At 44.7% G+C, this 24793-nt stretch overlaps 1 protein-coding gene across 1 annotated transcript in view; it reads right to left on the reverse strand.

Moving 5' to 3' along the window:
* The window catches only part of MOCOS (molybdenum cofactor sulfurase), a 1002829-nt gene that overhangs the window by 236460 nt on the left and 741576 nt on the right, over positions 1 to 24793 (reverse strand). Inside the window, exon 7 of the mRNA XM_073630796.1 lies at positions 22953 to 23069. Coding sequence (XP_073486897.1) covers positions 22953 to 23069 — 117 coding nt within the window. The remainder of the gene's footprint in view (positions 1 to 22952; positions 23070 to 24793) is intronic.

A 24793-nucleotide genomic window follows, 5' to 3' on the forward strand; every position in this document is an offset into this window, starting at 1 on the left:
TATACTCATTTTTATGCACATTGTGAAGTGCTTCAAATATCATTATTTATTCTTTTTAAGTGACTCTGAAAACACTCTCTTTTGATAGCAGCCTCACTTGGTTTTATGTGTAATTATCAGCTATTTAGCATCACAGCGCTTTGTGTTTTATATATTCTATGTATATAGGCTACCAACAAATGGTACACTAATTTTTTTCAATCACCAGAGTCTGTAATATATTTTAAACTAGAAAATCTACTAGCCGACAAAACTGCTAGTTGACAAAATATTTTGAAATATGGTGACAATCCATTACAAAAATTTTCTCAGCTTAAAGGCCCCTCGTTCAGGTCAGCCTGCCAGTTTTTTAGGCAGACCTGAACAGACTATCCATGTAGGTCTATGGAGCGTCGGATGTCAGCGGCGACATGACCACTGAAATTTGATCTGTTCCGATCCGCTGAATCCAGACGGATGGAAACCCTATTTTCCATCCATCTGGTGGATCGGATCAGATGAAAATGGACAGGTGGTCTGTTTTCATCTGATCCCCCATAGAGGAGAGCGGAGCTCTGACAGGTCCATCTATGCACAGTGAGCGGAGACGGACCTGTTATCCGCCGGCTCAGCGGGGATCAATGGAGCGATCTCTGCTGAGCAAGTGGAGTCGGTGAAAACAGACAGCCCCGTGTGAAAGGGGCCTAAAAGAGAAATGTGGGATTTAAAAAAACAAAATACTCATACTCACCTAGGTGGATGCAGTCCCCCCCCCCCCTTACATTGTCAGTCACTGGCTCTCTGCTCTGCCCCTTCAGTGCTTACTGGAGCACTGAGTTGTGGAGGGGGTGGAAGTGGCTGGCTTAGACTCTCTGCAATGTGCTGAGAGCCTTATCCAGCTGCTACTTAGGAATCTGGGTGGATCCTAGCTTTAAAGTCAGAATCTCTCCAGAGCCTGGACCAGCTGAGTGATGTCAGCCGACAGCGGATTTTAGCCCGCTGTCAGCTAAATATGGTTAACAGAAGTACAGAAATAAATGCACTCCTGTGATCCACAGGGGAAGTAGAGCCAAAAGAGCTTTGGCCATACTTCTTTAAAAGAGAAGTATGTTTTTTTTTTTTTTTTTTTGATTCATACTTACCTAAGTGGATGCAGCATCAGACCGATGCTGTATCTGTCCCCCGCCATCTCTGCACTGAGAATCGAGCCACCGAACATCGCCGATGGTTCGGTTCTCACAGATCCCCGGGAGGAGAGCTGCTGACTGCCAGTCAGCGTCTCTCCTCTCTGCTTCTCCACGCTCTCTGGAGCACTGAGCTGTGGAGGGATGGGGAGCGGCCATCTCAGTGGCTCGTTGAGATGCTGAGATTGCCATCAATCAAGGTAGCTGGCGGATCCAGACTTGGGAAGTCGGGATGATATGTTGCCTTGACTGATGGCAGTGACGTCAGCAGAGAGTGGACTTCAGACCGATCTCCGCTGAAAACGGGTCACAGGAGTGCAAAACGAATTGCACTCCTGTGACCCAGAGGAGAAGCCCAGCCTAAAAAGCTCAGGCTAGACTTCTCCTTTAAGCTGACAGTCTGGGATTTATAAAGGTGAAAATGGCCATTCTGTTTAATATCTTTCTTAACAGAACAAAAGCCTAAAAGAAGCTAAACAAAGCTGAAGTCTAAGCAGATATAAAAGATGCAGCTCTGCAATCGTTAAATGCATATTTTTGTTGCAAGTAATGAAAGATTTGATCTTGTACTGTATTAAGCTCTTGCTGTCCCTGTACAGTAGGGCTGGAGTGTGAGAGGAATAAGCAGTACAAGGAATCAATCAGTTCATGTTCTGACAAAAGCATGCGAATAGGAAAAGCAAGCAGAGTGACCGAGAGATTAGCTCATCACTTATGCTTCTCTTTTTTTTTTGTGATGCAGGTCCAGGACAACCAGAGCTTAGGTTAAATTATGCTAGCCATCACTACAAAGCCTTTGTAGTGCCAGAAAAAAAAATAATGTGGGGGAGATCTTGGACAAATTTCCTTATTCTCTTTACTCGGCTGGAGGTGCAGCTCTCGCAGGAGCATCCCCTAATGGCAGTGGTGTTATTACCCGGCATTAGGCATTAGTAACTGCTCATAATAGTATTCAATGTCAATGATGTCAAATGTAAGGGCATGTTCACTTTTAGCATAGATGTCAACTTTCAGCACTCTTGAGCAAAAGTCTGTGCTTGAGAAAAACATTGCCAACTGCTTCACTCATTTTAGGGAAAGGACCCAGAGGTGGGCAGAAGAACACCTCTATTGCAAACTGTGCCACTTGTCTAGTCTGCAGGCCCACAAATCTACAGGATTATCAAATATGTTTTCCATGCACCTGAAGCACAGACCATGACCCACTAGTCCAAGCTCAAAAAAACCCCAAGCCTGCTCATACCACATACAGGCAGATAGATACACAATGACAGGAATAATGAATGAACTACTAGAGCACGCAACAGCGCCATGGTAGTTCATTGAAACTACAAGCTGACAGCCACGAAGGCTGTTGGGACCTGTAGTTTCTCATTCACAGAGGACTGTGAATGAATGACTTAACCAAGCAGAGCTCCGCACGCCCATGTTATTTTCAAACAGTGACAACAGGTGCCCAGAGAAGATGCCCACCTGCTGTCTCCGGGGAGGGAGGGCATTGGCGTCACCAGCCTGGGGCCACAGGGGGCACTGACCCCCCCAACATCATACTGGGCCCCCCCATGTGCCCCCCCCAACAGGGCCGGACTGGCCTACCGGGGATGCCTGCCCTGGGGCTCTGCCGTGCATGGCTGCAGCGCAGTCCTCCCCTCCCTCCTTCTCACACAGGCAGCAGGAGACCTGAGACCACTGTGTCACGGAGCTTTGAAATGTTCTGCCGCGCTATGACAAAAGTCCCGCCCTCCTCCTAGACCAGCTCGTGTGATAGACGCAGTGTTCTGTCTATCACATGAGCTGGTCTAGGAGGAGGGCGGGACTTTTGTCATAGCGCGGCAGAACAAGATTTCACAATCACACTCAGCTCCGTGACACAGCGCTAAGGCGAGGCTGTCACGAGGGCACAGAGGCTACAATGAGGTCACAGTAAGTAAGGCTGCAATGAGGGCATGGTGAGGCTGCAATGAGATGGGTATGGGGAGACTGCAATGAGGGCATGCATGGTGAGACTGCAATGAGGGCATGCATAGTGAGACTGCAATGAGGGCACAGTAAGGCTGCAATGATTGGGCATGGTGAGACTGCAATGAGGGCACAGTAAAGCGGCAATGATGGGCACAGTAAGGCCGCAATGATGGGCACAGTAAGGCTGCAATGAGGGCACGGTGAGGCTGCAATGAGGGCACATTAAGGGGGCAATGATGGGCACGGTGAGGCTGCAATGAGATGGGCATGGGGAGACTGCAATGAGATGGGCATGCATGGTGAGACTGCAATGAGGGCATGAGGGCATGCATTGTGAGATTGCAATGAGGGCACAGTAAGGCTGCAATGATTGGGCATGGTGAGACTGCAATGAGGGCACAGTAAGGCGGCAATGATGGGCACAGTAAGGTGGCAATGATGGGCACAGTAAGGCTGCAATGAAGGCATGGTGAGGCTGCAATGAGGGCACAGTAAGGCGCCAATGATGGGCACAGTAAGGCTGCAATGAGGGCACTGTGAGGCTGCAATGATGGGCACAGTAAGGCGGCAATGATGGGCACAGTAAGGCGGCAATGATGGGCACAGTAAGGCTGCAATGAAGGCACGGTGAGGCTGCAATGAGGGCACAGTAAGGCGGCAATGATGGTCCAAGTAAGGCTGCAATGAGGGCACGGTAAGGCTGCAATGAGGGCACGGTGAGGCGGCAATGATGGGCACGGTGAGGCTGCAATGATGGGCACGGTGAGGCTGCAATGATGGGCACGGTGAGGCTGCAATGAGGGCACAGTGAGGCTGCAATGAGGGCACGGTAAGGTAGCAATGAGATGGGCATGGTGAGGCTGCAATGAGGGCACAGTAAGGTGGCAATGAGATGGGCACGGTGAGGCTGCAATGAGGGCACAGTAAGGTGGCACTGAGATGGGCACGGTGAGGCTGCAATGAGGGCGCAGTAAGGCGGAAATGATGGGCACGGTGAGGCTGCAATGCTTTGTCCGTGCTGCAGCCCCTCTCTCTTCCCCTCCCACCCGCCACATTTTGATTACAGTTCCAGGAAGAAGAAGCCAGAATCAATCCTCAGATTGCCAGCACCCATGTGAGTTTTTTTTTTTCTTCATGTTTACTTCAGGAAGGGGGAGAAGGAGGTTCTGCAGCAGCAGGGGCAGTCATAGATTCATGCTTTTAGTGCAGATGATGGAGGAAGAGGGGAACAGGACTCTTATCTATTCATGTTTTCATGTATTTACTCTGGCACTACCACCCTAACCTGCCACTATTGCCTAACCTGGTACTACCACCCTAACCTGCCATTATTACCTAACCTTATTACCTAACCTGGCACTACCACCCTAACCTGGCACTATTACCTAACCTGGCACTACCACCCTAACCTGGCACTATTACCTAACCTGGCACTACCACCCTACCTGGCACTATTATCTAACCTGGCACTACCACCCTGACACTACCACCCTAACCTGGCACTACCACCCTACCTGGCACTATCACTTAACCTAGCATTACAACCTAACCTGGCACTACAACCTAGCCTGCCACTACCACCTAGCCTGGCACTATTGTATATCACCTAAACTGGCACTACCACCTAACCTGGCACTACCACCTAGCCTGCCACTACCGCCTAACCTGGCACTATTGTATATCACCCTAACCTGGCACTATATCACCCCAATCTGCCAGTATACTACCCTAACATCACTTGACGTTGACGTACGGTGCGCTGCCTATCCGCCTGGGGGGAGGGATGCCAGATATAGGATTCGCCCCAGGTGCCAATTTTGAAAAACATTTATCATTTTCCTTCCACTTCACAATTATGTGCCAACTTGTGTTGGTCTAGCACATAAAATCCCAATAAAATACATTTACATTTTTGGTTGTAACATGACAAAATGTGGGAAATTTCAAGGGGTGACAGCCAGGTCCATAAATATTGGGACAAAGACACAATTCTAATCTTTTTGGCTCTATACACCACCACAACGGATTTGAAATGAAACAAACAAAATGTGCTTTAACTGCAAACTTTCAGCTTTAATTTGAGGGTATTTACATTCAAATCAGGTGAAAGGTGTAGGAATTAGAACAGTTTGTATATGTGCCTCCCACTTTTTAAAGGGACCAAAAGTAATGGGACAATTGGCTGCTCAGCTGTTCCATGGCCAGGTGTGTGTTATTCCCTCATTATCCCATTTACAAGGAGCAGATAAAAGGTCCAGAATTAATTTCAAGTGTGCTGTTTGCATTTGGAATCTGTTGCTGTTAACTCTCAATATGAGATCCAAAGAGCTGTCACTATCAGTGAAGCAAGCCATCATTAGGCTGAAAAAACAAAACAAACCCATCAGAGAGATAGGAAAAACATTTGCTATCTCCGGAAGACCACGGAAAACAACTGTGGTGGATGACCGAAGAATTCTTAACCTGGTGAAGAAAACACCCTTCACAACAGTTGGCCAGATCAAGAACACTCTCCAGGATGTAGCTGTATGTGTGTCAAAGACAAAAATCAAGAGAAGACTTCACCAGAGTGAATACAGAGGGTTCACCACAAGATGTAAACCATTGGCGAGCCTCAAAAACAGCAAGGCCAGATTAGAGTTTGCCAAATAACATCTAAAAAAGCCTTCATAGTTCTGGAACAACATCCTATGGACAGATGAGACCAAGATCAACTTGTACCAGAGTGATGGGAAGAGAAGAGTATGGAGAAGGAAAGGAACTGCTCATGATCCAAAGCATACCACCTTATCAGTGAAGCATGGTGGTGGTAGTGTCATGGCGTGGGCATGTATGGCTGCCAATGGAACTGGTTCTCTTGTATTGCAATGGCCAAGTCAATCACCTGATCTGAATCCGATTGAGCATGCATTTTACTTGCTGAAGACAAAACTGAAGGGAAAATGCCCCAAGAACAAGCAGGAACTGAAGACAGTTGCAGTAGAGGCCTGGCAGAGCATCACCAGGGATGAAACCCAGCGTCTGGTGATGTCTATGCGTTCCAGACTTCAGGCTGTAATTGACTGCAAAGGATTTGCAACCAAGTATTAAAAAGTGAAAGTTTGATGGATGATTGTTAATCTGTCCCATTACTTTTGGTCCCTTAAAAAGTGGGAGGCACATATACAAACTGTTGTAATTCCTACACTGTTCACCTGATTTGGATGTAAATACCCTCAAATTAAAGCTGAAAGTCTGCAGTTAAAGCGCATCTTGTTTGTTTCATTTCAAATCCATTGTGGTGGTGTATAGAGCCAAAAAGATTAGAATTGTGTCGCTGTCCCAATATTTATGGACCTGACTGTATATAAATTTTTATAGTTGTCCCCCCTACTTTTGTCCCTGTCCCCCCATGCCCCCTCTAAATATGAAATCTGGAGACGCCACTGAGGGAGGGGGAGAAGCTGCAGCTACTGGAACATGTTGCACGGTCCACCCAAATAAAAGGTGAAACATGTAGGCGAGGGAAACTATTCCCACCAGTAGAAGACAGTGATTGTCGCTAGTGGCTATAGCAGCCACTAGCGATAATCACAAGAGAATCCGGCAGCCTGGTTGTACCCAAGTTTATCTATCAAATTGGCACATTCGGCCTGGCTATTAACAGTGCGAATCTCGGCTGGTTTCTGCTGAACCAGTCGAGATTCGAACCGTGTATGGCCGGCGAGAGAGATACACAGTTGTGCTCAGAAGTTTACATACCCTGGCAGAATTTATGATTTCCTGGCCATTTTCCTGAGAATGTGAATGAATGAATGATAACACATAAACTTTTCTTTCACTCATTGTTAGTGTTTGGCTGAAGCCATTTATTATCAATCAACTGTGTTCACTTTTTAAATCATAATGGCAAGAAACTACCCAAATGATCCTGATCAAAAGTTTACATACCCTAGTGATTTTGGCCTCATAACATGCACACAAGTTGAAACAAGGGGGTTTGAATGACTATGAGGCTGGGTTCACACTGATACAACATGACTCTTGTACGACTATTATCCTACATTGCCCTGCTACATCGGTCCTACATCAATCCTACTTCGGTCCTACTTCCATCCGACATGAATGAACAAGATAAGATGTGATGTCCAGCCTGTAATGTCACACGAACGTGCGGGAACTTGACCATGTTGCCGCCTTACAAATCTGTTCAGGGGTGGCACCAGCTCTCTCTGCCCAAGTGGCCACAAGTGCTCTGGTCGAGTGTGCACAAATTCCCACTGGTGTAGACAAACCTGCATGCAAATATGCCTCTGAAATGGATCATTTCAGCCATCTGGCTAAAGAAACTTTAGAAGCCTGGCAACCTTTCCTGTTGCCCGAAAAAAAAACAAATAATGAATCTGTACGTCTAAAGTCCTTTGTCTTTTTCAAGTAACACAACAAAGTCCTTTTGAAATCCAACATGTGGAAAAAGGTCTCCTTCTCCCCCGCTGGGTTTGCACAGAAGGTTGGAAGCACAATGTCTTGAGCACGATTATGCATTGAAGCTACCTTAGGTAAGAATTTTGGGTCTATCTGGAAATATAGTTAAGTAAGGTTCCTTAATTGACAAAGCGTTTAGCTTACTGATCCTGCGTGCAGAAACAATAGCAACCAGAAACACGGTCTTAAAAGTGAGATACCTGAGAGGTGCTTCTTCTAAAGGCTCAAAAGGACTCTTTGTTAGGGATTGAAGGACTACTGATAGATCTCATTTAGGGAAACCCTTGAGTGGTGCTGGTCTAGATTTTGTAAGAGCTTTAAAAAAAAAAATCGAATTACCAGTGGATCCGAGGCCACAGATCTTTCTAAGAACACTGCTAGTGCAGTAGCCTGAACTTTCAGGGTACTGACTGCTAGTCCCTTATCTGCTCCATCCTGTAAAAACTCTAGAATGGAAACAAGGCTCCTTGGGTCTTGGTCAGATGAATCACACCATGTATTATAAACTTTCCAGACTTTAGTATAAATGTCCCTTGTTACCTTTTTCCTACTTGATATTAGTGTTGCAATCAACCGGTTGGAAAACCCCTTGCTTTTTAGGAGCTGCTCCTCAGATACCAGGCTGAGAGAGCCAGACTGGCCACCTCTGGGTGATTTACCAGGCCTTGTATTAGTAAATCGTGCCTGAGGGGTAGATGCCAACAAGGTTTCATCGCCATTCCCAGAGCGGTTGAGAACCAGGCCTTTTTTGGCCAAAAGGGCGTGATTAAGATGACTGGTACCATTTCCTTTTTAATTTTCCTCAATATTAACGGAATTAACTGGAATGGAGGGAAAGCGTAGCAAAGATGAAATTTCCATGGATATGCCAATGCGTCCGTCCCTAGTGACCCGTCACGATTGCTTAGGGAAAAGAACTGAGGAACTTGAGCATTCAGGGTTCAGAGACCATTCTGCTTCTTGAATGGGATTCCTGCTCAGGAAATCCATCACTCTGTTCAGGGTCCCCTTTAGGTGGATCGCTGACAGACACAGCAAGTGTTCTTCTGCCCACGGAAGAATTTCCATAGCTAGTGCTTGCAAGGACTTGCTCCTTGTGCCCCCCTGTCTGTTTAGATAAGCCACTGTCGTGGCATTGTCCGTTAGTACCTGCACGTGTAAACGAAGGTCCTGAGCAAATGTTACTAGAGATAAAGCGATCGTCTTGAGCTCTCTCCAGTTTGAGGACCTTGTATGCCTCCTTCTTGGACCAACTTCCCTGAGCGAAGTTCTTTCCCAGGTGGGCCCCCCACCCCCAAGAGCTGGCATCAGTTGTCAGTCTTCTTTCGACTGGAAAGGCCCAGACTAAACCTTTTGATAGGATCTCCTGCCTCTTCCACCACCATAGTGACCTCTTCACCTGAGTTGGAATCTGAGTCTAAGTATCTAAAACTGTGATCCCATGACCTCAGGAGAAAAGCCTGCAGACACCTGAAATGCAGCCTCTCCCTCTGAATAGCCGGCATTGTTGAAGTCAGTACTCCTAAAGCCAACATAACCTGTCTTATGGTTATCTGCTGGTTGGTCTGCAGTACTGACACAGTATAGTGAATCTTGTCCTTTTTCTTTGGGGGTAGAAAGATCTTTTGATCCACAGAATTGATTAGATAACCCAGAAAACAGATCTTCTGAGACGGGTTTAGGGAAGATTTCTGCAGGTTTAGATTCCATCCCAGAGACTCCAAACGGTTGTGTGCTTTGTCTAAATTGCAATGCAACTCTTCTCTTGAGGGGGTGAAAAATAGCAGGTTTTCCAAATAAGGAATTACTGCGATTCCCTGAAGTCAAAGCAGAGCTAAAGCTTCTGCCATCACCTTAGTGAAAATTCGGGGGGGGGATGACAGACCAAACGGTAAGGCCCTGAACTGTAGATGAAGAATCACGCCTTCCATCCTTACCGCCAACCTGAGATATTTCTGGGACTGGGGTGAGATCGGGACATGCAGATATGCATTCTTTAAATCTATTGACGACATGAAGCAACATGGGGTCAGCAGATTTTTGACTGAAAAAAATCGAGTCCATTTTGAACCTTTTGTATTTGATGGATTTGTTCAGAGGCTTTAGATTGAGAATCAATAGGAATTTTCCTGTTGGTTTTCAAACCAAGAAGACATGGGAATAGAACCCCTCCTGCCGTTCCTTTGGTGGCACTTGGATCACTACACCCTGCTGCATCAGTTCCTCTAAAGAGGACTTCATGGCCAGGGCTTTTACTGCATCCCTTGGGGTATTCGTCACCAAAAACCTTCTTGGGGGCTTTCGATAAATTCCACTGTGTAGCCCTGCGAGAGAGTGGTCACAATAAACTGATTTGACGTTATCCCTGACCACTGCGGAAGGAACTTTTGTAGCCTTCCACGTTTATCTATTGGATCCTTTAGAACCCCCATGTCTTCAAAAGACAGGTCGGTGGATCTCGAGACCTGGAAGAAAGCTGCATCCAACCTGGGCACCTTGTTCCAAACTACGGAGGGGTCCTCTCCAAAAGGAAAACGTCTTTTGTGGGCTTTGGAGAAAAAAGATTTTCTCTCCGAATCCTGCCACTCTTTCTTAATGGCATCAGAAATGGACCGGGAAAGTCCGAACCCTTAGGTTCGCTTAAACCTGTTCGCGCTGGTTCTCGGCGACAGGGTGCTGTGCATCTCGCGCTGGCTCGCTCATCGGGAAAGGAAAATTTTTTTTTCCTTTCGCGATGAGCGACAGGCAGTGCTGACAGCTGTCTGGTATGAATCATGAGGGGGAATGCCACGCCAAATTTTAAATAAAAAAACGGCGTGGGTTCCCCCCCAGGGGCATACCAGGCCCTTAGGTCTGGTATGGATTTTAAGGGGAACCCCCTACGCCAAAAAATCGGCGTGGGGGTCCCCCCCAAAATCCATACCAGACCCTTATCCAAGCACGCAGCCCGGCCGGTCAGGAAAGGGGGAGGGGACGAGCGAGACCCCGACAACCAATGGCCAGGGTTGTCCGGAAGAGGTCCTTGTCCTCATCAACATGGGGCAAGGTGCTTTGGGGGAGGGGGGGGCCGCAGGGCGCCCCCCCTCCCCCAAAGCACTCACCCCCCATGTTTAGGATATGCGGCCCGGTACGGTTCAGGAGGCGGCGCGCTCGCTCATACCCACCCCCTTTCCTGACCGGCCGGGCTGCATGCTCGGATAAGGGTCTGGTATGGATTTTGGGGGGCCTCATGATTCATACCAGACAGCTGTCAGCACCTCCCGTCGCTCATCGAGAAAGAAAAAAAAAGTTTTCCTTTCCCGATGAGTGAGCCAGCTCGATAACAGCGGCAAGACACAATATCGGTCACCTACTGTACAGTCATGAAGACATAATTCCTTCCTTTCTTCACTTAAGCCAAGCGTAACATAAGTGGCTTTAAGAAGCCCATCCACCTCTTACGGGGATAACTTTAATTTGGAGTGGGCCACTTCAGCCTCCTCAACCTCCTCTTCCGAGTCTTTAACGGAGGGTGTGGGGGACTGCTCTTCCCTGTTTGAAGGACCTTCAAATAGAGTTTCCAACACCGGGATAGGAAGAGATCCCTGGGAAGACTCTGAAGTGGATGGCTGACTAGCAGCCGGATTAACTAGTGAGTCACGAAAGGTCTGAATCGTGGCATATAGTTCCTTCTTTACAAGTACTGCATAGGGCTTTCTTCCAATTTTCTCCCAATTTGGCCCTGCAAGAAGGACATCTCTTTTTGCCTGGGTCAGAGCTTTTGGCCTGTGAGAGAAGACAAAAAAGGGAAGAAAAACCAGGGGACCCTTAGTAAGACCCAGTCTCTGCTTTAAAGGACCACCCCACAGGTGCACTAGGAAGAAACCAGTAAGCCTTTAGTGCCCAGACAGCCCCCTTGCCACTAGGAGGGAAAGGTAAAAAAAGAGAGAGAGGGACTAAAACCACAGGTAAAGGAAAAAAGGCAGACTTAAACCACTGCCTCCTACCTAAGACTTGCTGGTGAGTGTGCCTGTCCCCACCACTGCAGACGTCAACTCCTCCATGGCGGGTGTGCAGAGCTCCACTCGTGGCTTCACACACCGCTTCCGGACTCCCATAGTGCCACTGCACCAGAAGTGGAAATAGGGGCCAGCTCCTATCCTACTTCCACCCCCCTGCGCCCACGCCGTATATTAACTTTTCGCCGACTCAGTGACCCGCTCTGTCACTTCCGGCACGACCTTTCCGGCAAACATGGTGGCGGTGCACACACACCACCGCCTCCTGGACTGTGCAGGCCACTGGATTTCCAGCTCTCATCAAGCACCAAGGGGAGAAGAGACGCCCGATATGCTACCGCTGCCACTTCCTGGGTAGGATGGGAGGAAAGAGGGTCTCTAAGAAGGTAAAAATAGAGAGGAGCGCCGTCTCTCAGGAGCACACAAGAGATACTGACTCCCCTTCTAAAAGATGTTCCCTCCGGGCCAGAGGAAACACAAAAACTGAGGTATGGTAGGGAGGTGCCTCCCTTTAAAGATCTGGAGAAAAAAGGTGTTTCCTGTGGTCCAGGAGTCACTATCTCTCAGGTGCTGTCCTGAAAGACGCCCTGGGAAATTCCTTTTACTGCTGCTGTAATCACCATGTCAGATATCACAAGTTGGATGCTTAGGACAAGGATCCTACTTTGATCCAACTTCAATGATATTCAATGGGCTGAAGTAGGACCAAAGTCGGACCAAAGTAGTGCAGGGAGCATTTTCAAAATCGGACCAACTTGTGTCGGACCACTTAAGATGGCTCTCATAGGGAAACATTGATTTTCATACGTCATGCGACATGAGCTCCCAAAGTCGGAGCATTTGTCGTACAAGTGTGAACCCAGCCTTAAAGGTAACCACCCTCACCTGTGATCTGTTTGCTTGTTATTAGTGTGTGTGTATAAATGGTCGATGAGTTTCTGGACTCCTGACAGACCCTTGCATCTTTCATCCAAAGCTGCACTGACGTTTCTGGATTCTGAGTCATGGGGAATGAAAAAGAATTGTCAAAGGATCTGTGGGAAAAGGTAGTTGAACTGTATAAAACAGGAAAGGGATATAAAAAGATATCCAAGGAATTGAGAATGCCAAGCAGCAGTGTTCAAACTATAATCAAGAAGTGGAAAATGAGGGGTTCTGGTAAAACTAAACCATGGTCAGGTAGACCAACTAAAATTTCAGCCACAATTGGCAGGAAAATTGTTCGGAATGCAAAGAAAAATCCACAAATAACTTCAGGTGAAATACAGGACTCTCTGAAAACGTGGTGTGGCTGTTTCAAGATGCAAAATAAGGAAGCACTTGAAGAAAGATGGGCTGGATGGTCGAGTTGCCAGAAGAAAGCCATTACTATGCAAATGCCATATAAAGTATCCCACTTACAATACACCAAACAGCAGCACAGATACAAGCCTCAAAATTTCTGGCACAAAGTCATTTGGAGTGATGAGATTGACCTTTTTGGCCATAACCATAAATGCTACATTTGGAGAGGAGTCAACAAGGCCTATGATGAAAGGTACGCTATTTCTACTGTGAAACACAGAGGTGGATTGCTGATGTTTTGGGGATGTGTGAGCTACAAAGGCACAGGAAATTTGGTCAAAATTGTTGGCAAGATGAATGCAGTATGTTATCAAAAAATAATGGAGGAACATTTGCATTCATCAACCAGAAAGCTGCACATGGGACGTACTTGAACATTCCAACATGACAATGATCCAAAACACAAGGCCGAGTCGACCTGTCATTAGCTACAGCAGAATAAAGTGAAGGTTCTGGAGTGGCCATCTCAGTCTCCTGACCTTAATATCATTGAGGCACTCTGGGGAGATCTCAAACGTGCAGTTCATGCAAGACAGCCCAGGGTATGCCAGGGTATGTAAACTTATGAGCATAACTGGGTCTTAGCAGAAAGACCTCCAAGTCATCATCTGCAGTCATCTTAGAAAGAAAGCGACCCACATGGATGGCTGAGGGCTTGTCTCCAACATCATCAACTTTAGCAGGTGACCACTGTGCTAGCGTCTCCACAACCTCCGTCAAGGTTTTCCTATCCGCTTTTGCATCAGTGGCTAGCTGTTCAAACAGCCTCTGCGATTGCTCCTGTACAGCACAAATCTGTTGGCACAGCGCCTTGGTTTGCTCCTGTGCAATAGCGTTTGTTGCTGCTGTGCAGCGTTGGATAACACCAATTGTTTTAGGATTTCCTCCATGTTTACTCACTCTAGGTACTGGTCTTTTAAGTAGTAACTTACTACATCTGGTCACAGCCTCCACCATATGTAACCTGGGGGACAGGTAGCAGGTACAAAAGCTTCCTGGGACAAGCAGGCTTTCAGGCACAGATACCAGAACAAATGAAATAGTGACAAACAGTGAAGTGTTTAATGGTGATATTTACAAGTCTATAGAGGTGCTGTACAGTGTTCAAAACAAAACAAACAAAATAGCCAAACAAAAACCTAGCCGTGTCTTGGCTCCAACTATACACTATGCAGGCCCTAACTACCAGGCTGAGCAAGCCTACCGCTTGTCATTTTCCACATAAACTGCTTACCAGCTTTTTACCAACCTTTTTGCTCTCACAGACCAGCATTGGCTGTGTTTCCCAGGCAGAGAGCAAAGGCTGTCTGCTCAGGTGAGCTTAAATTAGCCTGGGGAAGAGGACCAAGACCCGAACTGGATCATGGATCAGAGATTCCTGAATGTGTACAAGAGGAGCCTGGGAGACCTATAAACCCCGAACAGGACTTTTCCTGGCTCTCTCTGGGACGCTCTGCTACATATTCTCCTCCCTTGTTTCAACCTAAGGGTTGGAACACCTGTGGCCCAACAGGAGTGAACACGAGACAGGGCATCTACATTCCCCATCTCAACACCTGGCCTGTGTTTTACAGTGAAGGAGTAATCCTGTAGAGCCAAAAACCACCGGTTCACCCATCTATTAGTCTCCTTCTTTTGGGCCATCCATTTCAGGGGAGCATGGTCAGGTATTAACACAAACTGGCATCCTAACAAATAGTACCTGAGCGCGTCCATGGCCCGCTTTATTGCTAAACATTCCTTTTCAATGACTGCATACTTTTTCTCGTGGTCATTGAGCTTTCTGCTTAGGTACACCACAGGGTGTTCTTCCCCACTGTGTACCTGTGATAGTACTGCCCCGATACCAACATCAGACGCATCCGTCTGAACCAAAAAATCTTTGGAGAAATCGGGGGAGTACAGTACTGGCTGTGCACAAAGAGCATTCTTCAGGACTTGGAAAAATTCCTCTGCTACTGAAGACCATTTCACCATTACAGAGTCTTTCCCTTTCGTAAGGTCTGTCAATGGGGCAGCTATAGTTCCAAAATTTGGGATAAATCTTCTATAATACCCCGCAATGCCAAAAAAGGCCCTGACCTGCTTCTTGTTTGTAGGACGTGGCCACTCCTGGATGGCTTCTATTTTACTCACTTGAGGTTTTATGACACCACGGCCAATAGTGTAGCCCAAATACTTGGCTTCCTCTAGACCAATGGCACATTCTTTTGGATTTGCCGTAAAACCTTCTTTGAAGAGGGAATAAAGGACAGCGTGGACACGGGGCAAGTGAGATGCCCAGTCAGTGCTATGTACCACTATGTCATCTAGATAGGCTGCTTCATATGTCAGTGGGGTCTTAGGGTCTTGCCCATGGCCCTCTGAAATGTAGCGGGGGCATTTTGCAACCAAAAAAGGCCTTTTTTATATTGAAAGGAACCCTCCGGGGTCACAAATGCAGTCTTCTCTGGTGCTACCAGTCAGGGGTATTTGCCAATAATCTTTTGTAAAGTCCAAAGTGGTCAGATAGCAAGCCTTGCCAAGTCTATAAGTTCATCTACTCTGGGCATTGGGTACGTGTCAAACTTTGCCACTGCATTAAGATGAAGTCATACCAGGTAACTCTGAAAATTTCTCTCCATTCCTTATCAGGAACTCTCTAGCTTCCTGTTTTTGGGACTATGACAGGGTGTCTAGAATCATAGATATCAACATAAATATGTGAAAGGTGTGGTGTGCATTTTTATTTAGCCCCTTTACTCTGATACCTAGTGGAACCAATTGCCTTCAGAAGTCACCTAATTAGTAAATAGACTCCACCTGTGTGTAATTTAATCTCAGTATAAATACAGCTGTTCTGTGAAGCCCTCGGAGGTTTGTTAGAGAACCTTAGTGAACAAACAGCATCATGAAGGCCAAGGAACACACCAGACAGGTCAGAGATTAAGTAGTGCAGAAGTTTGAAGCAGGGTTAGGCTATAAAAAAATATCCCAAGAACATCTCATCCCATTGAACATCTCACAGTGTACGGTTCAATCCATCATCAGAAAATGGAAAGAGTATGGCACAACTGGAAACCTACCAAGACATGGCCATCCACCTAAATTGATAGGCCGGGCAAGGAGAACATTAATCAGAGAAGTAGCCAAGAGACTCATGGTAACTCTGGAGGAGCTGCAGAGATTCACAGCTCAGGTGGGAGAATCTGTCTATTAGTCGTGCACTCCACAAATCTGGCCTTTATAGATGTGTGGCAAGAAGAAAGCCATTGTTAAAAAAAGCCATAAGAAGTCCTGTTTGCAGTTTGTGAGAAGCCATGTGGGGGATACAGCAAACATGTGGAAGGAGGTGCTCCGGTCAGATGAGACCAAGGCTGCGGCCGCTCGCCCTGTTTGTTTACAATCCTTAGGGGACTATTTCCTCTCTAAGGCAATACCAGCCTGCTTAGATTTACCCTGTCCAGTCTGCATCACATTAGTGTATAAGAAAAAGGGGGAATCCTTGCTTTGCATTGATGGGATTGTTCATGCCGGGACAAAACAGCTTTTTCTTCTATCAAGTTACATACTAGTATTCCTCTCCTCATTAGTGACAGGATTATTTGTTGAACTTCCCTTTATCTTTGACCATATGCTTGAACAGGGTTCATTTTAAGGGGTTTACCCTCTCTATGACACACTAATAATTTGCTGGGTTGCCTGGGGGTCTTGCTAGTCCTCTGGAGCTGTGCTTACATCTGGGTGATACTGTACATAAAGTCATGCAAAAGCTCCTGAAGAAGCCGGGATTATGGCGAAACATGTAGAGTTGAAAAACTTTTGTACAAGGACCGTATGAATTTATTTGTGTTGGTTTTTACATATTTTAAATTGATGTCTATTAAATAAAATGTATACATTTGAATTTGTTTTTAATCTAATTAATATGCACCTTAAAACTCCCATTTCTACTTCTTCCTTTCAGATGAGACCAAAATTAAACTTTTTGGCCTAACAGCAAAACGCTCTGTGTAGCGGAAATCTAACACCACACATCACACTGAACACACCATCCCCACTGTGAAACATGGCAGTGGCAGCATCATGTTGTGGGGATGCTTTTCTTCAGCGGGTACAGGGAAGCTGGTCAGAGTTGATGGGAAGATGGATGGATCCAATTACAGGGCAATCTTAGAAGAAAACCTATTATGCCACATACACACGAGCAGACTTTTCGACCGGACTGGTCCGATGTCTATCCGACGGTCTATCCGACGGACTCTTGGCAGACTTCCGACGGACTTTCCGAACAAACGGACTTGCCTACACATGATCACACCAAAGTCCGACGGATTTGTACACGATGACGTACGACCAGACTAAAATAAGGAAGTTGATAGCCAGTAGCCAATAGCTGCCCTAGCATTGGTTTTCGTCGGACTAGCATACAGACGAGGGGACTTTTCGATAAGAACTGGGTCCGGCAGAGTTTCGACGCAAAGATTTGAAACATGTTCCGAACCTAAAGTCTGTCAGATTTTCGACCGCAAAAGTCCGATGAAACCCACACACAGTCAAATTGTCCACCAGACTCGGTCCGTCGGACCAGTCTGGTCGAAAAGTCCGCTCGTGTGTACGTGGCATTAGACTCTGCAAAAAGACTTGAGACTGGGGCGAAGGTTCACCTTCCAGCAGGACAGCGACCCTAAATATACAGCCAGAGCTACAATGGAATGGTTTAGATCAAAGCATATTCATGTGTTAGAATGGCCCAGTCAAAGTCCAGACCTAAATCCAATTGAGAATCTGTGGCCAGACCTGAAAATTACTATTCATAGACAATCTGGCAGAGCTTGAACTATTTTGCAAAGATGAATAGGTATAAATGTCACTCTCTAGACGTGCAAAGCTAGTAGAGACATCCCCAAAATTAGCTTAGATTAGTTAGGATGCATTACAGCAACAGGTTTGTCACAAGACAATCTTAACCATGACCTTAACCGGCTTGTTTTTAGCTGCATACAATTAACATAACCAGTGCTTCTTATGGCAACTCTAAAGTCCCCAGCATTAAAGATACTGGCTTTCAGCTGCATAATGTCTAGAAAGCAAATAAAAGTCCAAATACATAGCAACATTAGTAGTAGCCCAGCGGCCATCTCATCCAGCCATGCAGGGAATTATCTTCTTCCTGTCCACGCTAAACTCAGGGCAGCCAACACAAAGCTAAGACCGCCACATCTTCTTCCCATTTACCGTACTTTTCCACTTCCTCAGTCAATAACCCTGCATTGTCTCTTAATAGGCCCAGTTCCAAAAATGACAGAATATATACCGGTTACCAAGGATATATCCCTTCTGACTGGTAGAATATAAATGATATATTTATTGTAAGGGGGACATGCTCAAATGGTATTGACAGTGGTAAACCATGTGCAAGACAGGGACACCCGGGAACAAGCTAAGTAGTTTTAAACTGCATTTTTATTCAGCACAGCAGCAAACACAAACAGTGTTTAGTCCAGTATAGCTTTTTTTACAGCAAGTCTAGAGCATAAAAAAAAAAAAAAAAACATAGGCTTGCCCGAGCCACTAACTATACACTCAAGTCAGCTCCTAACAGGGTGCCCTCCAAAGGGTTGGTCAAAACAAATAGGCAACACTTGTACCCTTTAGTGTTCTGTCAGCACTTATGCCGTGTACACACGAGTGGACTTTCGACAGACTGAACTCCGAAGGACTTTTTGACGGACTTTCGACGGAGTTCCGATGGAGTTTCGACGCAACGGACTTGCCTACACACGATCACACCAAAGTCTGAAACGTTCTATTTCTAACGTCCTTCTGATTTTTCGACAGCAAAGGTCCGATGAAGCCCACAAACGATCGAATTGTCCGGCGGATTCGTTCCGTCGGACCTTTGCTGTCAAATTCCGGTCATGTGTACACGGCATAAGTCTTTTTATCCAGCAGTAGGCCCCCACAGCAGAGAAAGCAAAAAAGAGAGCAAGAAAGAGCATTGAGCATCAGTCAACTCACATATATAAAGGCTTAAGGACATCTGGGACTAATAATGAGATCTGACTACCAGGTAATTAGTGGACCTTGAAATAAAGGCTTTATCCCACCCACAACTCTACAGAGTCTTCAAGCTCCATGACCTCGAAAATAACTTATTAAGATTCTGAGAAAACAAGAAGTTTTTTTTTTGTTTGCCCGCATTAGTCATAAACCCTCCTAAACTTTAGAGCCCCTTACTGTGTGTGTGTGTGTGTGTGTGTGTGTGTGTGTGAGAGAGAAACCTAGGTGACACATACACAATCCTGTCAGTCAGTGCCTCACAATATACAGTATCTCACAAAAGTGAGTACACTCCTCACATTTTTGTAAATATTTTATTATATGTTTTCATGTGACAACACTGATGAAATTACACTTTGCTACTATGTAAAGTAGTGAGTGTACAGCTTGTATAACAGTGTAAATTTGCTATCCCCTCAAAATAACTCAACATGCAGCCATTAATGTCTAAACTGCTGGCAACAAAACTGAGTACATCCCTAAGTGAAAATTTCCAAATTGGGCCCAAAGTGTCAATATTTTGTATGGCTACAATTATTTTCCAGCACTGCCTTAACCCTCTTGGGCATGGAGTTTACCAGAGCGTCACAGGTTGCCACTGGAGTTCTCTTCCACTCTTCCATGACGACATCACGGAGCTGGTGGATGTTAGAGACCTTGCGCTCCTCCACCTTCCGTTTGAGGATGCCCCACAGATGCTCAATAAGGTTAAGTTCTGGAGACATGCTTGGCCAGTCCATCACCTTTACCCTCAGCTTCTTTAGCAAGGCAGTGGTCATCATGGAGGTGTGTTTGGGGTCGTTATGTTGGAATACTGCCCTGCGGCCCAGTTTCCAAAGAGAGGGGATCATGCTTGGCTTCAGTATGTCACAGTACATGTTGGCATTTATGGTTCCCTCGATGAACTGTAGCTCCCCAGTGCCGGCAGCACTCATGCAGCCCCAGACCATGACACTCCAACCACCATGCTTGGCTGTACTCCGCACTTGGTTGCCGCCACACACGCTTGACACTATCTGAACGAAATAAGTTTATCTTGGGCTCATCAGACCACTTGCTTTCTTGTGCGTCATCTTTAGAAGAGGTTTCCCACATACCTCGGATATGGAAACAAGGCAAAGCAACTATGCATGAAAATACCAGGACTGGAGTGCAGAAAAAAGGCAGCAGGTTTTCTGGAGTGAAATCTGAAATTGGCTGTAACAAAGCAGTTTGTTTACGGAATGCCTGGAGAGCATACAAGGATAAGTGTCCGCAGGCAGAAGGGAAGCATGGCAGAGTATTCTTGCAGGCCCAGGGATGCATTTTTCAAACATATTTACTAAAACTGAAGAGCACAACACCTGGTGCAGTTGTGCAAGGTAGACAATCAGCTTCTAACTTCCGTTGTTCAATTAAGCTTTGCCAAAAAACCTGGAAGCCTGGTTTCAATGTAGAGCTTCACCAGATTTTGCACTCTCCAGTTTTAGTAAGTCAACCCCATAGAGGGGGTATGGTCTGTATTAAAGGTTTCCTCAATGGTGAAAGTTCTGGCATATAATTATCCATCTCGTAATACAATCAGGCATGCATCTGATTGGTTCCAAATTAATACTGCAGCAGGAAAATGACCCCAAACATACAGAAAAAAAGAACTATATTTAGTGAAAAGAAGACAAAGGAGTCCTGGATGAGAGATAATATGGTCCCCACAGAGTCCCGATCTGAACATCCTTAAGTGTTTCTGAGCCAAGAGAAGCAACGAAGACAGTCTAAATCAGTGATGGTGAACCTTGGCACCCTAGATGTTTTTCATCATGATCATGTACTCTGAAGTGTAGTTGAGCATTATGGGAAATGTAGTTCCAAAACATCTGGAGTGCCAAGGTTTGCCATCACTGGTCTAAATCCTCAGAGTCAAAGCATGAGCACACCAAATATTGATTTGATTTAGATATAATATTAAAAAAAAGTAAAGGTGAGGTTTTGGCTTTCTTAGGAGAATGTTTATGTGTGCACAATTATTGGGCAACTATTCGTGTGCAGAATTATTATGCAACTAAATGAAAAACAAACATTTTCCCATCTCACTTGTTTGTTTTCATTTTTTAAAGTGAGAATTATAAACAAACAACTTAAAATTTACAAATAATCATTTCTGACATTTCAAAAAGAAAATCAATGACCAATATAGCCTCCCTTCTTTTCGATAACAGCCATAAGCCTTCCATTCACGGAGTCTGTCAGTTTTTTGATCTGTTGACCATCAACGTTTTGTGCAGCAGCAACCACAGCCTCCCAGACACTGTTCAGAGAGGTGTACTGTCTGCCTTTACCATAAATCTCCCATTTACGAAGGGCCCGCAAGTTTTTACAGGGTTTAGGTCAGCTGAGGAAGGGGGCCATGGCATTATTCTTTCATCTTTAAGGCCTTTACTGGCTAGCCACATGCAGACTTTCCTGTACCACTGCTTGAAGAAAGCATATTCTAAAAACTGGCAGTAGGTTTGGGAATTGATTTTGTGTCCATCTTTAACCCGAAAAGGTCCGACTAGCTCCTTTAATAATACCAGCCCATAGCAGTACCCCACCTCCAACTTGCTGGCGTCTGAGTCGGAGTTGAGCTCTGTGCCCATTACTGATCCAGCCACAGGCTGATCCATCTGGTCTGTCAAGAGTCACTCTCATCTCATCAGTCCATAAAACCATTGAAAAATCTGTCTTCAGATATTTCTTGGCCAAGTCTTGACGTTTCAACTAATGTGTCTTGTTCAGTGGTGGTTGGGTTTTAGCCTTCCTTACCTTGGCTATGTATCTGAGCTCTGAACATCTTGTACTTCTAGACACTCAAGTTAGGTTGCAGTTCTGGAATATGACAGCACTGGAGGATAATGGATTCCTAGTAGCTTCATTTTTGATTGTTCTCAAATCTTTGGCAGTTAATTTGCGTCTTTTTTTTCTTGCGACCCTGTTGACTATTTGCAACAAAACATTTGATGGTTCTGTAATCATGCCCAAATATGCATCCCTCTGAAAGACTTTTTACAATGTTTGACTTTTCAGAGTCAGTTTAATATCTTTTTTGGCCCATTTTGCCTGAGGAAAAGAAGCTGCCTAATAATTATGCACACCTTGATATAGGGTGTTGATCTCCTGATATGCTTAAATCCAATAAGCATTCATGTTTTTATAGCTTGGAGTTGAACAATCGTCATAAAATGAGGATTTGGTCAAAATACTCACATACCTAATACTGCAATCGTGTATATAAATCTATACACACATGAACTTTTCATTTGTATAAGTAGGTATAGTAGAAGCCATTGGTGGTGTTGGTGGCAACAAGTCTGACAACCTGTGTGGTGTCCAATAGACAGGTCTATAATGGAAGGTAAAATTAACATGGATATTGCCCCACCTAAAGAAGGTATCCAAGAGGAAAAGCAGGCTCTTAACTCCCAACAACTACCCCCCCTCCCCCCATAAAGTTTACTCACCCCCTCTAGCTAAGCTCCCAATTACATTAAACAAAAAAAAAGGCCCCATTTTCTCAACTGACTCTGAGGACATGTGAGAGTCTGGGTCCCAAGTTTTTTTTTCTGGACTGCAGAGTGAGAGGATTCTTCTATAGGTTCCCACATCATTTTGATGTAGACACTTTCCATTGGCTATCCAATGAAGGGGTGCTTACATGGTCCTGAAAACCCCTGTGACATCATGATGAGGGGTGAAAACAACCACTGGTCTTCACTACTGGAAGAGAAACTCGACAGGGGAGTGGGGTTAGGGTGGTCAAGTCTATCTTCCAAATGTTAACATTTTATGAAAATACTATATGTAGAAAATAATAGCATTTAAACTCTTCATGATTAGAAAACGGCTTATGAGCCATGATGCTCATTAATTCAGCTCTATGTAAAAGTAAGGAATATTGTTTACTATTATCATCAGTATTAGCAATTAAACCCAACTGAGCAATCAATATGAATATCTTACTGACCTGCAAATTACGCTTTACTTCACCACTGCTAATCCCCAACATTTTCTGGCAGGCACCAGAATTGCAGAAACAGCCTGTGCGAAAATGGATATTATATAAACTGGCCATCTTATCAACCTGCAATTACAAAGAGAAATATTAAAATAATGAAAAAAAAAATCAATCATTGAGCAAAAAATAATTTATATATTTTAATTGTTCTAAACAGTTATATATACAGTACCATGACTATTATTGTCTTATCCTACAATGGACTTGCAAGGATATGCAATAATCACTCTTTAAATAAATAAAAAATTATTATTTTTTTTTGTGTAAAATGATAAAGGTAGGCGGAGATAACTTTCCATCTGTCGATCAAGTGATAGCTACTCGTGCACCCTTAAAATCTGTCATTAAGCAAAACTTTCTAAACTGCTATTAAAAATAAAATGCAGGCACCTAGAGGTCCTTATTGTGTTGCCAATTTTTTTCTGAAAACCTGAATACCCCCAAAACTTAAGGTTTACAGTTTCTGAAGTTGCAACTCTGACTTGTCACCTTGTTACCAATCCGTATATCCTTTCCAACACCTGTCCCCTTCAAACAACCAGTATAATTTAAAACATTTTCTATCCAGAAAAAAATTGGCATATACAGAAACTAGGAAACATAGTTTGTTTATGCAGTATGCCACGCAGGGGCTGTCACTGAACCTTTTCCCACACTCCGCTTCCGTCAGTATACAGCCTCCGCCAGTCTGAACATCAGAGATGAGATATTATAGCCAAACCTACAACACTAGCCGACACTAGCTTGTAGAAACATGGAATGTTTTATTGGACAAGGATACAGGCTTTTTATACACTTGACAAGTATGTCAGTCCCCCACATACACAATAACCCAAATATTTACCCAGAACATCACACAATGGTTTAGCTAATGGGGTAGGGCTGACTCATGGCTACTTCCCCCTCCTCTAGCAACTACTAGCTGACAATGATAACATTAACATGCTAATTAACGCAGTTCTTAAACCAGCCCAGGTGAACAGACTGCCAAGGAACAATGGTAAAGCAGAGTACATTATACATTATCGTAAGTATAAACACAGAACACCTTATTAAACAAACAATAGTTGGAGACCCCAGTAGCAGACTGTTCATCGCCTACCTACAATAGTGGGAGGCAAAGCTCATACAATGTTCCATCATTCTGATACAGTGGAATTAATGTATCATAGATTTCTTGAGGGATATTGTTGATAATTATTACTGTCCCATCTGCAGTAATCAAAAAGCACGTTCTCAGTGTCCATTAAGTTGTGGTCCATCATTAGAGAATGATCTGCTCTCTGCCAGAGCCCATAGTTGGTAAACAAGAGACTAGCATTCAGTCCCCTCCAAAAACCTCTGTCCTGGGTAAGTCTGTCACAGGGGCCAAACGCTTTACTACTTGTTATCAGATTATCTGTAACATGAACATATTCTCATTTCTATACATTATTATCAAGAACTGTATTTATTTAGGCACCTTATCAAGCTTTAGCTTCTCGGCATACAGATGATTAGAAAAACATTTCTTTATATATATATATATATATATATATATATATATATATATATATATATATATACACACACACACACACCACAGACACACACACACAGTATCTCACAAAAGTGAGTACCCCTTACATTTTTGTAAATATTTTATTATATCTTTTCATGAGACAACACTGAAGAAATTACACTTTGCTACAATGGAAATTAGTGAGTGTACAGCTTGTATAACAGTGTCAATTAGCTGTCCCCTCAAAATAACTCAACACACAGCCATTAATGTCTAAACTGCTGACAAC

The sequence above is a fragment of the Aquarana catesbeiana genome, linkage group LG05 (genome assembly GCF_042186555.1).
Source record: "Aquarana catesbeiana isolate 2022-GZ linkage group LG05, ASM4218655v1, whole genome shotgun sequence".
Classification (NCBI taxonomy): domain Eukaryota; kingdom Metazoa; phylum Chordata; class Amphibia; order Anura; family Ranidae; genus Aquarana; species Aquarana catesbeiana.